Genomic DNA, 16,584 nt, shown 5'->3' with positions numbered 1-16,584 from the left:
AGTCATATGTTGAATTGTCCGGATCTTAAAATAACACTTTACGAATTGAAAATGTCATGCATATTTGCTGACATATTGCCTGTAGGTTTCTGTCTTAGGTTCTGAGACCAAGGTTTGTTCAACTATTTTCCTCATATTTCACCAGCACATGTGTGGCAAAGTCTGCCACCAGCAATGTAGGATTAACCTTTAACAACGCCAGCCACTTTTGCTGATGAAACGTCACAAAAATTGTTAAACAGATGTCAGTCGAAGAAACAGAGACAGAAGCCAGCAGGCAATACATCAATTTTCGAAGAACCTTATTTTTGGAAAGTAAGTCGCTTACTAAAACTAGATTACTTCTGAATGTTCCTACTTTCAGAAATTCTAGATTCAGTAAAGTTTTAGAACTGTAGTGTGTTTGTAATCTAGTGAAAGTCTTTGGAGACATGCTGCGTGATGCCTTTAGTCACCTTTGCACATACATGAAACTGCTTCACTCAGAATAGCCAGCCAACCCTTAAATCGCATTTTAGCCATAATACTCTTAAAGCATCTGACAATCACGTAGTTCATGATGCCCTTCATATAGTTTGAAAATGCAGAGTAAAAGAAAATCACATCTATTATATCTGCTGTTTGTTTCAGGCACAAGAATTGTGTATGACAGGGCATTCCTGATGCAGCTGAGGAACTCCCCATTGGCGCGCACACCACCAAAGAACCTCTCAAGTATTCCAAGTGACCTCATCAAGGGAGCAAATGTCCCTAAGGATGACATCAAATCAGGTTTGTGATAATCTCAGATTTATGTACGTACGAGTGTGTAGCATGAATGGTTGAATTATGCTTTCATGTAAGAAGTGTTTAAACATTTTCACTTATAGATTTAAGTTACACTGTGTTGTGGAACACATGGAAAACGATACTAAAGTATACTGCCAACTGTTCTTTCAGTTCATATCACATCTACAGTGTGGTTACAATTTCCACTTATATAGCCCTCTATGTGCTGTAACTCATAGTTTTATACCAATGAATTGTGCATGAACTGTATGAAGGACACTACAGTATGGCACAAGATTTCTCGCTGCAAACCATTTCTTGTAAGCCTGTAAATATTTTTTCTAATGAAATTAATATTACAGTAGTTCTTTGTCAGTGATTGTCTTTTCAGATTTTCAGAATTTTCCTAGTAAATTCTAAGGAGTTAAACATGTCATTGTCTGGGATACCTTGACCCAGGCACATTTGAGATCCATTGTTAATGCTAACTGCTATAAATTCCCTTCCTTTGCCCCCACTACCCACTCTGAGTATTATTCCAAGGTAATGTCTTATAAACAACTCTTGTTTTTGATAATATTCTTCTCGGGTGTGCAGCTGAATCATAACGTCACCTTGACACAATATTTCAGCGGTCCACCTGGCCACCATCTTCAGGTGAGAGTGCTGGAACACGATCTCGCGCGAACTGTATGAATCCTCCGGCGAGATTGTTACCAGCACTCTCACCTGAAGATGGCGGCCAGGTGGACCACTGAAATATTGTGTCAAGATGACGTTATGACCCGGCTGCACACCCGAGAAGAATAGTATCAGTTATTATGCTTGGAAAGCCTTCATAATCACAACTCTTGTTTTTCCTCTTTCTTATTTATTTTCATGCTTCTTCCACTCTTTCACTTTGTTCCCACCACCACACTCTGCTCCATCTCTGTACTACACCCCCCCCCCCTCCCCCCACCTCAAAGAGGTACTCTGGAGCTGTTAGTGTAGTAGTCCAGTCAGTGAAAGGAAATTAGTGAAAAATTGGCTTAGTTGCAGGTTTATGAATAAGTGTAGGGGGAAAGCCTGGCCAGTGGGTATGTTAAAGGTCAGTTTCATAATTTTTTGGAGGATAGAAGTGTGGAGGAAGATATGCCACTTGATTGTGGTCATGTAGTGTACTTGCCTCCTCATAGGTGTGCAACTGGAAGAGCAAGCATATGATTTCCTACTCTTATCTACCCCACTATGTCACAAGAAGCAACTACAGGCTGCTTAACAGAGTTATACCGATCCTCCATTGTGTACCTTTGGCAATGTAGTACACAGACATACCTGGGGATGTTTACTTTCCAAAAAATGCATTAGGACTACATGCTATACAGATACTAACACAAGACACACATATGATGGACAGAATCCATAAACACTGTTCTACACTGCTAGAGGGGAAATCGATTCATAGTCATCCCATACAACTATTGTAGGTTTCTTTCAGGAAAGCAACTTCTCTTTCCATAAGTGCTGCTTGCTTTTCATTTTGCAGACACTATTAACTATCCAGCATTTCCTGTCCAGTTCTATTATGTGAGTAGATAAAATAACACCACTGAGCTACTGTTAATCTAGTGGAGTTATTTTCAGTCTATTAAATAAATACTTATTTACAGCTGGTAAGTCAGCTTTTATGCAAAATGTGTTCCTGTAAACAATGGCTGAGAGAAGTGTGTAATTTGTAAGGATCATGTTGTGTTGGTGGGAAAAGGATGGGATTGGTAATTGTAGCACCTCACTGCTGTCTATTATTGAGAGCATTTTGTGAAGTCATCTAATGTTTTTGTTGCTTGATAGTGAATTAATGTTTGATCAGGAAGATACTGCACTTCTCTCACCATTAATTGTGTTACTGGTAGACTGTATAAATCTCTTCCATTCAGTAGTTGTGTGCACTTTAAATATGGCTACACTGAGTGGAATCACTTATTACACATGCACAGTATATCTTCCAAGATGGGGTGTGAGTATATCTGGTGGAATGGGACTGATTATGTTCGTGTCTGGAACAATAAACTGCTGGAAAGCATTGTCATGACTTACAGTGATACAGCTGAAGTTATTTAACACCTAGGTGACCTACATCTGCTGCAGAGGGAGACAATTTAAGCCTCTGGGCCTCTTCAGATGTCAGGGAGTGCTGTGAAAGTATTCCAGCCAGTGGTACTGGAGACAATGAAACTGACAGCATGTTACACTTGTGACAGGCTCTTCAGTATGGTAGACAGTTGACAGCTCCAGCTATTCTCCTTTTTTACATAACAGCTCATTTAACAACTGCAAATAAGTACTAATAAACTGAAAGTAACTTCACTGTACAAACACGAGCTTAGTGAAGTTATTTTTATCCAATCAGCTAAAAGATCTGCACGTAAATTTTGGGGAGGTATAGTCTGTGTGCAAAACAAACGGTCAGCAGCACTTTTGGTGGGGGAAGTTGCTACAGCTGCCACACTGGATAACTAAGAATCACTTTCCTCTACAGCAGTGTACAACAGTGTGCATAAATAAATAAATAGTCTGTCCTTATGCATTAGTATCTGTGTTCCATTTAGTGTTAATGCATTTTGTGTAAAATAAATACCCCCTGGGCATGTCTGCACATTGTGTTGCCAGTAATTCCTAAGGCCCGTTGCGGAGGATCAAGGTTCACTGCAGAAGATCAGTATAACTTCGTGAAACACCCTGTAGTTCCTACTTGTGACATAGCAGGGTAGACTGTGGGATCACCTTCTTGCTCTACCATTTACAGACCTACGAAGGAGCAAGTACATGACAACAATCAGGTGGCCTACTTTCCCTTGCATTTCTACCCTCCCCCCTCAACGGTGTTTCACCATCAAAACACATTTTATCCCTTAATATGGCACTGCTGCACTTAGATGTGGTACACACAGTTAATATTTGTTCTTAACCTACCACCTACTTAACATTAATTTTATGCCATTAAAACTGTCTTTAATAATATGTACTTTTTCCATCACTACAATGCAGAAACTATTAATTCTAGAGAAAAAATAAAGAGGACCCTTTTTTTCTAAGATAGTTAATGCAGTTTAATTTTGTATTGGGAAACATTTTTGTTACAATCAGTGGTTTTTGAAATATTAAAGAAAATGATAAAAAGTTACCTTCAAACAACCTCCTACACGCATGCTCACATACCACTGGACAGGATTTACAGTATGTTGCTCATGACATTCTCTCCTACCACTCCACCAAAATTTGGAACTACACGTTTCTCTGTTTCCTGATACAGTGTTTAAATGTCTTTTCCCATTCCATATTATGCACGGCATAGCCTTTTACATTTTTCTTTTCATCGCAACTGAAAGATCAATCATATGTTTAAATTTGTCTTTCTTGAACCTATTCCACCTCTGTTTCCATGTATGCATATATTGGTAGATAGTCTCATCTCTTCACAAATATTGTTCATGCGAAAACAGTTTGTGATGATAAGACGCCACATTCAGATGGATTACATTACATTAATACTTGTTCCATAGTTAATGAATATGACATTTTGTAATGATGTAGAACATGTCAGTTTTTCACACCTTTTTGCTTTGTGTGACCTACATCCTGCTTTGGGTGGAGTAGTTATTTCAGCTCGTGTTGAATTAATTGTATTTCCAACAGAGTACTAAAAGTTTGTTCCCAACAGATAAGTACGATTCTCAGCCACATACAGCCCCCCTGCGGGTCCGGGGGTTAGAATAGGCCCGAGGTATTCCTGCCTGTCATAAGAGGCGACTAAATGGAGTCCCTCCCCCTCAAGGGGGTAGTTAGCGCCTGCGTCCGGAGACGGACGGTTTCACGACCTATATTTGCGTTCATTTTGGTTTTTCACTTCTTCTGGTTTCTTCCTTCCTTTGGTTGGTTCCTTTCTTTGTTCTTCTCCATCTCGCTGTATTACTTACTCTTCTCTCTTGCCTTCTCCTCTCTTGCCTTCTCCTCTCTTGCCTTCTCCTCTCTTGCCTTCTCCTCTCTTGCCTTCTCCTCTCTTGCCTTCTCCTCTCTTGCCTTCTCCTCTCTTGCCTTCTCCTCTCTTGCCTTCTCCTCTCTTGCCTTCTCCTCTCTTGCCTTCTCCTCTCTTGCCTTCTCCTCTCTTGCCTTCTCCTCTCTTGCCTTCTCCTCTCTTGCCTTCTCCTCTCTTGCCTTCTCCTCTCTTGCCTTCTCCTCTCTTGCCTTCTCCTCTCTTGCCTTCTCCTCTCTTGCCTTCTCCTCTCTTGCCTTCTCCTCTCTTGCCTTCTCCTCTCTTGCCTTCTCCTCTCTTGCCTTCTCCTCTCTTGCCTTCTCCTCTCTTGCCTTCTCCTCTCTTGCCTTCTCCTCTCTTGCCTTCTCCTCTCTTGCCTTCTCCTCTCTTGCCTTCTCCTCTCTTGCCTTCTCCTCTCTTGCCTTCTCTGGTCTCCGCTTCGGTGTTTGAGACAGTATGTCCTTTCTTTCCCTCTCTCCTTTCTTTTTCCTCTTCTTCCTTCCTCCCTGTGCGTGCCTGAAGGCCGACCCACACGTTCGCACGCGTAGCCGGTGACGGGGTAACACGTAATTCCCCGCCCTGGGTAGACAAGTAAGGCACGCACGTACCCCCTGGTAAAGGCCAGGCCCAGGGAGGGGTGATTGCCTGAGCTGACACCTTCCGACCGTGCCGATTGGTCCCTCCGTCCGTTCCTCGGGAGGTGTGAACAATCACCTAAGGCGGGAGTGCCCTCTGAGAGGGTTCCCACAAGGAAGGAGCACGCCATCGGAGACGCTGGCAGTCATGGGGGATTCCTCCGCAATGGATTTCTCTTCTTCTTCTCTCTCGACTTCTGCCCACAAACGGAAACTTGACCAGCCACCAGTGACAAAAGTACTACCGCCTGCCCCACAGTTCCTCGTAGTTTCTCGATGTGAGGACGGAAAGGATTTTTCCTCTGTCAACCCTTTGGTTATCCAGAAGGGCGTAGATGCCATAACCGGATCTGTCAAGTCTTGTACCAGGTTGCGTAATGGTACCTTGTTACTAGAAACTGAGAGCGCCTTTCAGGCACAAAAACTGCTTTGGACCACACTCCTGTACACGTTCCCTGTCCGGGTGGAGGCTCACCGCACTTTGAATTCGTCTCGTGGAGTGGTCTATACTAGATCACTCGACGGATTGAATGACGAGGAGATTCAGTCTTTCCTCGCTGAGCAGGGCGTGACGGCTGTCTATAGGGTCATGAAAAAGGTCAACAATGACCTTGTACCTACCCGGACACTTTTCTTGACCTTTGACAGTGTTCAACTGCCGTCACGCATCAAGGCGGGCTACGAGGTTATTTCTGTTCGCCCCTATGTCCCGACACCTACGCGCTGCTACCAGTGTCAGTGTTTCAATCACACTCGCCATTCTTGTTCCAATGCGGCAACATGTGTGACTTGTGGCAGGGCTGCCCATGAGGGTGACTGTCCACCTCTGTCTCCTCGTTGTGTGAACTGTTGCGGTGACCATGCAGCGTCCTCCCGCGACTGTCCCATCTACAAGGAAGAACGCTGTATCCAAGAAATTCGGGTCAAAGAGAAAGTCTCCACCTCTGGTGCTCGCAAGCTATTCGCTAGCAGGAAGCCCACGTTGCTCCCGGCGAGGAAGTACAGTACTGTCCTCGCCTCTCCTCGGACTACCAGGGAGGTGGCGACGCAGACATGCGATCTGACCTTCAGCACTACGGTCGTCCATTCGGCCAGTGCTAAGATCACCCGGTCGACGTCTCCTCTTCCTCCCGTTGCCCGTCCGACACAAGCACCTTTATCAGCTTCTGCCAGGACGAAGGCCCAGAAGTCAGAAGCATGGGCCTTCAAGAAAGAACCGTCTCGTGCAGACCTTCTACGTACCTCGAACCCTCAGTCATCGACCAATCCTTCCACAAAACGGCCTTCCAAGGAGGCTCATAGGAAGCACAGTTCTCCTTCCCCGCCACGGCGCATTTCTCCTCCTGTGCCCCCCAGCGGTTGCCGCCCCAGGCCGTCATCCGTTTTGCCTGGCCGCACCGCTGGTAGCCGAACATCAGGCCGTTCACCAGCAGAGGAAGCTCCCCCTTCTGGCCATCTTCACAAGATGGCCGATGAACCTATAGAACAAATGGACGATAACTGTCAGCCTCCTGCTAGTGGCGGCAGTGCTCGCTCGAAGCCGGGCCCTCAGCGCCCTTCTCGATGACCCCTTCTTGCATCTTCTTCTTCTCATGATGCACTTATTCACTGGAATATTCGCAGCATTCGTTCCAACCGAGAGGTCTTGAAATTGCTGCTCCGCTCGCACCGTCCTCTCGTCGTAGCCCTCCAGGAAACGAAGCTACGCCCATGCGATCAAATTGCCTTGGCACACTACACCTCTGAGCGTTTTGACTTACCCCCTGTGGCAGGTATTCCGGCTCATGGAGGGGTTATGTTGCTGGTCCGGGATGATATTGTGTTATCCTCTCCTGCATCATACCCCCTCTCCGTGCTCAACTAGTTGGAACATCTCCAAAGCAGACTGGGGGCTCTTCACTTCCAGGGCGACCTTTCAGGATCAAATCTTCACAAGCTGCGATAGTCAGGCCGCACACATCACGGAAGTCATTCTCACTGCTGCTGAATATTCCATCCCTCACACTACTTCTTCTCCACGCCGCGTACCGGTCCCCTGGTGGACCGCAGCATGTAGAGATGCCTTACATGCTCGTCGACGTGCTTTACGCACCTTTAAACATCACCCTACAGTGGCGAATTGTATCACTTACAAACGATTACGTGCGCAGTGTCGTCGTAGTTTTAAAGGAAGCAAGAAAGCCAGCTGGGCTGCTTTCACAAGCACGTTTCAACAGTTTTACTCCTTCTGTTGTATGGGGTAGCCTGCGCCGGCTATCTGGCACTAAGGTCCACTCACCAGTTTCTGGCTTGACGGTCGCGAATGACGTCCTTGTGGCCCCTGAGGATGTCTCCAATGCCTTCGACCGCTTTTTCACAGAGGTTTCGAGCTCCACTCATTACCCCCCTGCCTTCCTCCCCCGAAAGCAGGCAGAGGAGGCTCGGCCACCTAATTTCCACTCCTCGAATTGTGAAAACTACAATGCCCCATTCACCATGCGGGAACTTGAAAATGCACTTGCCCGGTCACGGTCCTCCGCTCCGGGGCCTGATTCTATTCATATTCAGATGCTGAAGAACCTTTCTCCTGCGGGTAAAGGTTTCCTTCTTCGTACTTACAGTCGCATCTGGATTGAGGGACATGTTCCCACATGCTGGCGCGAGTCTATTGTTGTACCGATTCCTAAGCCGGGGAAGGACAAGCACTTGCCTTCCAGTTATCGACCCATCTCGCTTACCAGCTGTGTCCGTAAGGTGATGGAGCGAATGGTTAACTCTCGGTTGGTTTGGCTGCTCGAATCTCGACGCCTACTTACCAATGTACAATGTGGATTTCGTAGGCGCCGCTCTGCTGTTGACCATCTGGTTACCCTGTCGACCTTCATTATGAATAACTTCTTGCGGAAGCGGCCGACAGCGGCTGTGTTCTTTGATTTGGAGAAGGCTTACGACACCTGTTGGAGGGCGGGCATTCTCCGCACCATGCATACATGGGGCTTTCGCGGTCGCCTCCCTCTTTTTATTCGTTCCTTTTTAATGGATCGACAGTTCAGGGTACGTGTGGGTTCTGTCCTGTCAGACACCTTTCGCCAGGAAAATGGGGTGCCACAGGGCTCCCTTTTGAGCGTCGCTCTCTTCGCCATAGCGATCAATCCAATAATGGATTGCCTCCCAGATGATGTATCAGGCTCCCTTTTCGTGGACGATTTTACCATCTATTGCAGCGCGCAGCGTACATGTTTTCTGGAGCACACTCTTCAGCGTTCTCTTGACCGTCTTTACTCCTGCAGTGTCGCCAATGGCTTCCGTTTTTCTGCCGAGAAAACTGTCTGTATTAACTTCTGGCGCTACAAAGAGTTTCTCCCACCTTCCTTATGACTCGGCTCCGTTGCTCTGCCATTCGTGGAGACAACAAAATTTTTAGGTCTTACTTTTGACAGGAAACTTAGTTGGTCTCCACATGTGTCATATTTGGCTTCCCGTTGTACCCGTTCTCTAATTGTCCTCCGTGTTCTCAGTGGCACGTCGTGGGGAGCGGATCGAACCGTCCTACTTCGCCTATATCGGTCGATCGTCCGCTCCAAGCTGGATTATGGGTGCTTTGTATACTCCTCAGCACGGCCGTCCATCTTACGCCGCCTCAACTCCATACAACATCGGGGTTTACGACTTGCAATCGGAGTCCCGTCGAGAGTCTTCATGCTGAAGCCGGTGAATTGCCACTTACCTACCGGTGCGATATGCTTCTTTGTAGTTACACCTGTCGGCTTCTGTCAATGCCCGACCACCCATCGTATCGTTCCTTTTTTGACGACTCTCTTGACCGTCAATACGGATTGTATGTCTCTGCCCTGCTACCCCCTGGAGTTCGCTTTTGTCGCCTCCTTAAACACCTTGATTTTTCACTCCCTGCAACCTTCAGAGTGGGCGAGAGCCACACGCCACCTTGGCTCCAGGCTCAGGTTCGCGTTCACCTTGACCTCCGCTCGCTCCCAAAGGAGATTACCCCCGGTTCAGTATACCACTCCCGTTTTGTCGAACTTTGTTTGAAGTTCATTAATATGACCTTCATTTATACGGATGGCTCTAAGATCAATGACGGGGTCGGGTGTTCTTTTATTGTCGGGGCACAAAGTTTCAAATACCGGCTACATGGCCATTGTTCGGTCTTCACAGCTGAGCTCTTTGCCCTCTACCAAGCTGTTCTTTACGTCTGCCGCCACCAACATTCTGCTTATGTCATCTGCTCCGATTCTCTGAGCGCCATCCAGAGCCTCAGTGATCCGTATCCTGTTCACCCTTTCGTGCACCGGATCCAACGCTCTCTTCAGCAGCTGGTGGACGACGGGTCTCCAGTTAGCTTTATGTGGGTTCCTGGCCATGTCGGTATCGCTGGGAAAGAAGCTGCAGATGCCGCGGCCAAGGCTGTGGTCCTCCAGCCTCGGACGGCTTCTTGTTGTGTCCCTTCATCAGATTGTAGCACGATCATTTGTTGGTGCATTTTATCGCTGTGGCATGCCGATTGGGCTGCACTTAGGGACAAGCTTCGGGCCTTGAAACCTCTTCCCATAGCTTGGACGTCCTCCTCACGTCCTTCTCGGCGGGAGGAGGTCGTTTTGGCCCGGCTACAAATTGGACACTGCCAGTTCAGCCATCGCCATCTGCTGATGGCAGCGCCTGCGCTGTTCTGTCCATGTGGGCAATTGCTGACGGTCCGCCACATTTTAACGTCCTGTCCAGATTTTACTACGCTGCGTCTTGATCTTGGCCTGCCATGTACTCTGGATGCCATTTTAGCGGATGACCCAGGAGCTGTTGCTCGCGTTCTTCGTTTTATCAACTTGACACACCTGTCTAAGGACGTTTGATTATGCTCTAGTTTTTTAATCCTATGTCTGTTAATACATCTTTTATAGTGTTGTCTCTTTTAGTTGCTGTTTTAACCTTGTGCCTCGCGGTACATTCCTAAATTAGTCAGGGCGCTGATGACCATTGTAGTTGTGCGCCCTAAAACCACAAAAAAAAAAGCCACATACAGGGTGACAATTATTGAACTGTATGGAAAAGAAAACATAAATTAGTTACAAACTACACTGCACTTACCCTTCATTCAATATCTAAACGTCACTACAGACATTCTGATTTAGGTTATGACATGTTCGATATGCCTGGCATCATTGGCGATGATGTGGCGTAGATGAATAGTGAAATTCTGCATGACCTGCTGAAGTGTCGGAATATTGATGCTGTCAATGACCATCTGAATGGCTGTTTTCAGCTCAGCAGTGGTTTTGGGGTTATTGCTATATAACTTGTATTTAATGTAGCCCACAAAAAGGACTCGCATGTGTTCAGATCTGGAGAATATGGTGGTCAATTGAGGCACATGCCAGTGGCCTCTGGGTATCCCAGAGCCAGAATGCGGTCCCTAAAGTGCTCCTCCAGAATACCAAACATTCAGCTGCTTTCATGGGGTAGAACTTTGTTTTGCGTGAACCACATGTTGTCGAAATCAAGAGTCGTTTTGGAAAGTGGGGATGAAATCATCTTATTTCTTGACTGGATATTGCACACGACAGTAGCCCGTTAAGGGTGAAGAGTCTTCTCGATTGTGAAATGCGGTTTCTCAGTCCCCCAAATGCACCAATTTTGCTTATTGATGAACCCATCCAAATAAAAGTGGGCTTGATCACAAAACCAACCAACCATAAGCATACTAATTCCCATTGTGTCCCATGGCCAACTGCGCATTTTGAATGTCCTAACGCAAACCGTTCAAAACTTATGATGATTTTATGTCATATATTTCAATAATTGGGACTCTGTATGTAGCAGTTCACTGAAACAGGACACTTTTCCGGATAGGCTGTTCAACCATTGCACAGAAAGGGAAGTAGGTCTGATGCTAAAAACTACTTCCCCAATCTTACTTCTGACAGCTTTATTCAGAATTCTTGAAATAGCAACATATTCAAGTGTAGCTTCCATGTTTGTAAAAATGAAGTACTAACAAAATGTCAGTTTGGTTTTCAGAAAGGCTTTTCAACAGAAAATGCTATATATGCTTTCACTGGTCAAATAGTAAATGTTGTTAATAACTGAACATCACCCATTGGGATTTTAGTGATCTCTCAGAGGTTTTTGTCTGTGTGGATCATGAAATTCTTTTAGATAAGCTTAAATATTGTATGAGTGGGACTGTGCATAAATGTTCAGATCATATCTAATGGAAAGAATGCAGAAGGTTGAAATTAACAGTACATGTAACATGTAAAAATGGGCAGAGTCCTCTAACTGGAAAGGTATCAAGAATGGTGTCCTGTATTCTTAATACACAGGGTGATTCAAAAAGAATATCGCAACTTTGAAAATCGAAAACTCTGTGGAAGAAAAGGGGAGCTGCACTCTTTCTGTTGTCAATTGAGGGAAGCTCTGAAGTTTCATTTGGTTGCTCATTTGCTCACTAGGAGCGCTGTCAGCCACATAACCTTCATTTATGTTGTTAGTGCAAGGATGGTAACTGCTCAACAAAAAGTGTTTTGTGTTATTCAGTATGGCAGAAGTGAATCAATTACATTTGTTCAGCATGCATTGTGAACCAAGTATGGTGTTCAACCTCCTGATAGGTACTGTATTGTATGTTGGTCTAAACAATTCACAAAGAAAGGGTGTTCGTGCAAAGGGAAAAGTTCTGGACAGCCATGCACGAGTGAAGAAAATGTTGGCTTTATTCAGAAAGCATTTGCTTGCAATCCAGGAAAATCAACCCACTGAGCTAGCAGAGAACTGAAAATTCTGCAACCAGCCATTTGGTGGGTCCTAAGGAAAAGATTAGTGATGGAAACCTTATTGTCTACAATTGGTTCAAGACTTTTCCAAAGCTGATAAGGTGGAAAGAATCTAGTTCTGTGAGTTTGTCCTTGAGCAAATGGAAACAATTGACCGGTTCATTTCAAAGCTAGTGCTTAATGATAAAACATTTCACACATCAGGGAAAGTCAGTCGGCACAGTGTCTGTACATGAGGCACTGACAACCCATGGGACAGAAGCCACCATGAATGTTGTTCATCTAAGGTTAATGTTTTCTGCACCATTTCAGCCAGTAAAGTTTTTGGTCCTTTTTTCTTTGAAGGTACCTGTCTGGGAATGTTGCAGAATTGGTTTTTCCCTCAACTCGAAGAAGCAACAGGATATTGCAACAGGATAGGGCACCAATCCATTGGCACTTATCTGTCCGTGCCTATCTAAATGAAAGGTACCCACAGCAGTGGATTGGCCACTAGGCAGCTCATGACAGAAAACTTCACCACTGATCTCCAAGAAGCCCTGACCTCAGTGTCCTGTATGGTGTTTCTTCCCCCGCCCCCATCGAAAGTTAAAGATATGGTGTTTCAACCACCTCTACCAGCTAACATGGAGGAACTAATGCCCCTATTACATGATGCGCCAAAACCGCACACTTCTGCACCAGCGCCCCAAGTGGGCATATCTGTAACTACATACTGGCTCACTTAGACCTATCACACCATCCACTTGGGATATACCTGGTGCACATGCGCAGTAGACGGTAATAACATGCGAAACGCAAACAGAACTGTCTGATCTCTTATAAAGTTTTTCGTTCTACCGTGCGAAAATCTAGGCCGTATGATATATTGGAACATCATTCCTTCAAATTATTTCTGTGAGCTCAATGTTCCTATTTAATAAGAAATTGTCGTTTATTATCATTTATTAAGTAATTGTTATTCTCTTATTTGGGTTATTACTTTTCTGAATTACAGACTCAGCAGTTAATTTTATATTACGGTGCTTGGTTACACAGGTATATGTGTATCTAAATTCTCATTTAATACAAAATTTTGCACATGGAGGACCCACTTGTTTTTGGATATTTTACCCGGACAGTGACAGTAAATCTTTGGATTAGGGCAGAACTATGACGAAAATGAAAAGCCAGACATTGCTGGGTTCGACCCTGGCTGGAAAGAAGGAATGAAGACAGGAGAATGTATTCACTGCTTGTAAAAGAACTGAAGCTCGAAGATCCGCAAGGATTTTGGAATCCTGTGAGGATGGACATGGCCTGTTTCGAGAACCTGCTGTCTATGATAGAAGATGGAATTAGCAAGTGTGGCACATTCATGAGGGAGGCTCTCTCACCTTCTCAAAAGTGGGAATTAAATCATATGTTCATGTGTTTTGTGACCACACCAATAACATACCGGTACATGCCCTGTTATGTTGCAGACTGGTTGTAACATTACGTTTCCTGGTGACTGGGGAATCTTTTAAGTGTTTGGCTTTTAGCCACAGAATAGCACAGTCCACCAGTTCAAAAGTTGTTGTTGATATATGCCATGCAATTTGCAAATCTTTAAAGGCTCAGTACTTAAAGGTGCACTTGCGTTATTTTTCCGAGTTTGGAAATTGTGTATGTGCTACTCATCATTTTGCAGTCCTTATCTGTCGCACAGACGTTCTCACATATCACTGCCAGTTTCTCTTTCCGGCATGCTAAAATAAAGCAACAGATGAAATCAAATCAAACATGAGCCTTCATAAGCTAAGGCAGTACAATAGAAATCGAAAATCACCATTTATCATTATAAACAGCCAGTATAAAAAAAAAGCCAGCTGCGAAAAAAAAAATTTCTGCATTTATGAAAATCTACGTACTGAAAAAATGCGGAAAATCCCCAACCTGAAAATCTGAAATTAGCCACTAGCCACCTAACAATAAGCCAACAGCAAGCAGAAAGCACTACCATACTCCCTTCTGTGCATGTGTGAGTTATCGCTACCTCGTGTGCATACGTGGATTGATGTCAGTTTTGTTCTGGTGCATGGATAATGTGTGTGCTAATTTTTGCAGTTTCACCTGTTCTACCACTAGATGACCGTCGCGCTAGACCAGTGCTGTTCACACCAGATTGTCATGTAATACCCACTTAAACGAAAGAGTAACTCTAGCTATCCGAACTGTTACTACGGAAATGCTACCAGAGAGTGTATAACGAGATTGAGTATTGGGTTGATGTCACTCAAATGTCTGCACAATGATTAATTGTCCAAGATTCCATCATGTTTGTTTGATTAAATACAGATTTTGGAAGTTGTGGTATTCTTTTTGAATCACTCTGTATGTTAATGACTTGCCACTCTTATCTTCATGATGATACAAAGCTAGTTATTTTTTCTGATGATGATATAAGCATAGTAATCGCATCCAACAATCAAGAATTAGCTGAGGAAATTGTAAATAAAGTCTTTCAGTAAATTTCAAGAGGTTCTCTGCAAATGGTCTCTCACTAACTTTTGAGAAAACAGAGTGTATGGCTTAACACCTTTGATAAATATAGCCTTTGAACAGAAGTCTGTTATTAAGGCAGAATATTAAAGATATCTGGGTGTGTGCTTTGATGAGTAACCGAACTGGAAGAAACATATTGATGATCTGCTGAAACATTTGACTTCAGCTACATATGCTATTAGGGTTTCAAATTTTGGTGGTAAACATATATCAGTATATTAGCCTACTATGTCTATTTTTGTTCACTGCTTTCATATGAAATCATATTTTTGGGTAATTTATCCTTAAGAGAAAGCTTATTCATTGCACAAAAGCATGTAATCAGATGTTGGCTTTTGTCAGATTTTGTGCTGGATTTTTCCCCCCCAAATTGCGTTTGAGCCTCTCCCTCCCGCTACATTCCATGGGTGATGTCAAATTTGTTGTTAGTTTTTTGCTGAATTTGGTTTTGGTTTCTTGCCAAAATATATGTTGTTTTTTGGCTAAATTTAGTGCTGAATTTTTGGCCAAATTTGGTGATATTTTCATCGTCATGTCAAAGTTCTTTACATGTGAAAAGGACTTTTTTTTTTTTTTAAGATGAATGTCAGCCTCGAGAATAGAAACCATTTCAGCATTCATTAACCACTGTTTACAAATATTAAATAACTGCCATCCTCAGTATAAGATTTTTATTGGGAAAGTAACAGATTTTTGCAAAATCATATTAAAAAATTTGCCAATTTCATGTTATTTCACCAAAAAACCTGTATTTTCTGCTTTATTATTTTTGCAATATTTTCCTGTCACTACTAAATGAAATAATACTTAAATGTAAATTTATTCATTCCATATTTGGTCATTCTCATGTTTATAATATTCCTCACAAGTGCTTTCAGTATTACCAATGAGTGTAATTAGAAATATGTGAAATTGGAATTTTTTGTTATATTGTTTCAGAGGTGGAACCCATTCTGGAGGAACCCCAGGACCAGTTTGCCATTGAGTTGTAGTGCTCTGTGGACATAGTGGAAGAACATGACAGGCAACATCCTGCCAAGTGCCATATGCTATTTGCACTGAAACAGTTTTCTCCCTGTCTGTCTATAGCACTGTCAACTTGCTACTTTGCAATCAACTTTCATGATCAGGGATTGGTACTGGTATTCTGATGGAAAGTATTGTTCATGTGGAGTGCCCTGCTTAAGTCAGTTTATAGTTGGGGTACAGTGTGTGGCTTTTTATTACAGAATTTTGTAATACCTTACTGTTTAATCTGTTTACTTACTTTTACGTCTACTTTAAAGAAAGCACCAAGAAAAAACATAAAAATGATATAAGTGCAAAATAGGTATATTAATTGTGAAGCTTGTGTGGTAGCAGGAATTATCTGGATAATGAATGTTTGTATTGCAGTTATATGTGAGTGCCCTGTTATGATATGAACTGCCAGTAGGAGAATGTGTCACTGTTGTAAGACTGCAATCTTTCTCCATCCTGGGAACTAGTCCCTAAGTGTATGCACATGTTCCATCTTGCCCTTCAAATTTGGAGGTTGTAAAATATTTGGTGCACTGGGTGCATTTAAATACAAATTGTGTGATAATTGAGATTGTAGGCTCAGCCAGATCTCAATAAAGCAATTTTTAACAGAACATGTAAATGCCTTATTGAATTATTATTACCCAAATCTCATTAGAATTGTAGATGTTCTACTTGCCCTGCCCATCTAGATCCTCATTTCATTTTATATCCCAAATTGTTCAGGTGATGCAAAAAAAAAAAAAAAATACAAAAAAAACAAAGAAAAGAGAACAAGAAATGTTATCAACATGGCATGAGGAACATTCCTGTATACTATTTCAAAAGGAGCTTTGTACTGTCCTGATAAATG

The 16,584-nt window shown here is 43.5% G+C and overlaps 1 protein-coding gene across 1 annotated transcript in view; it reads left to right on the top strand.

The window, feature by feature from the left end:
* The window catches only part of LOC126334929 (eukaryotic translation initiation factor 4E-binding protein), a 28,812-nt gene extending 12,467 nt beyond the window's left edge, over window positions 1-16,345 (top strand). The window contains exons 2-3 of the mRNA XM_049997662.1: window positions 631-771; window positions 15,651-16,345. Coding sequence (XP_049853619.1) covers window positions 631-771; window positions 15,651-15,703 — 194 coding nt within the window. The 3' untranslated portion in view covers window positions 15,704-16,345. The remainder of the gene's footprint in view (window positions 1-630; window positions 772-15,650) is intronic.
* Window positions 16,346-16,584: the final 239 nt, after the last annotated feature.

The sequence above is a fragment of the Schistocerca gregaria genome, chromosome 2 (genome assembly GCF_023897955.1).
Source record: "Schistocerca gregaria isolate iqSchGreg1 chromosome 2, iqSchGreg1.2, whole genome shotgun sequence".
In the NCBI taxonomy this organism is placed as follows: Eukaryota; Metazoa; Arthropoda; class Insecta; order Orthoptera; family Acrididae; genus Schistocerca; species Schistocerca gregaria.
The sequence above is the reverse complement of the archived record's forward strand: the minus strand, read 5'-3'. Positions and strand labels throughout refer to the sequence as shown.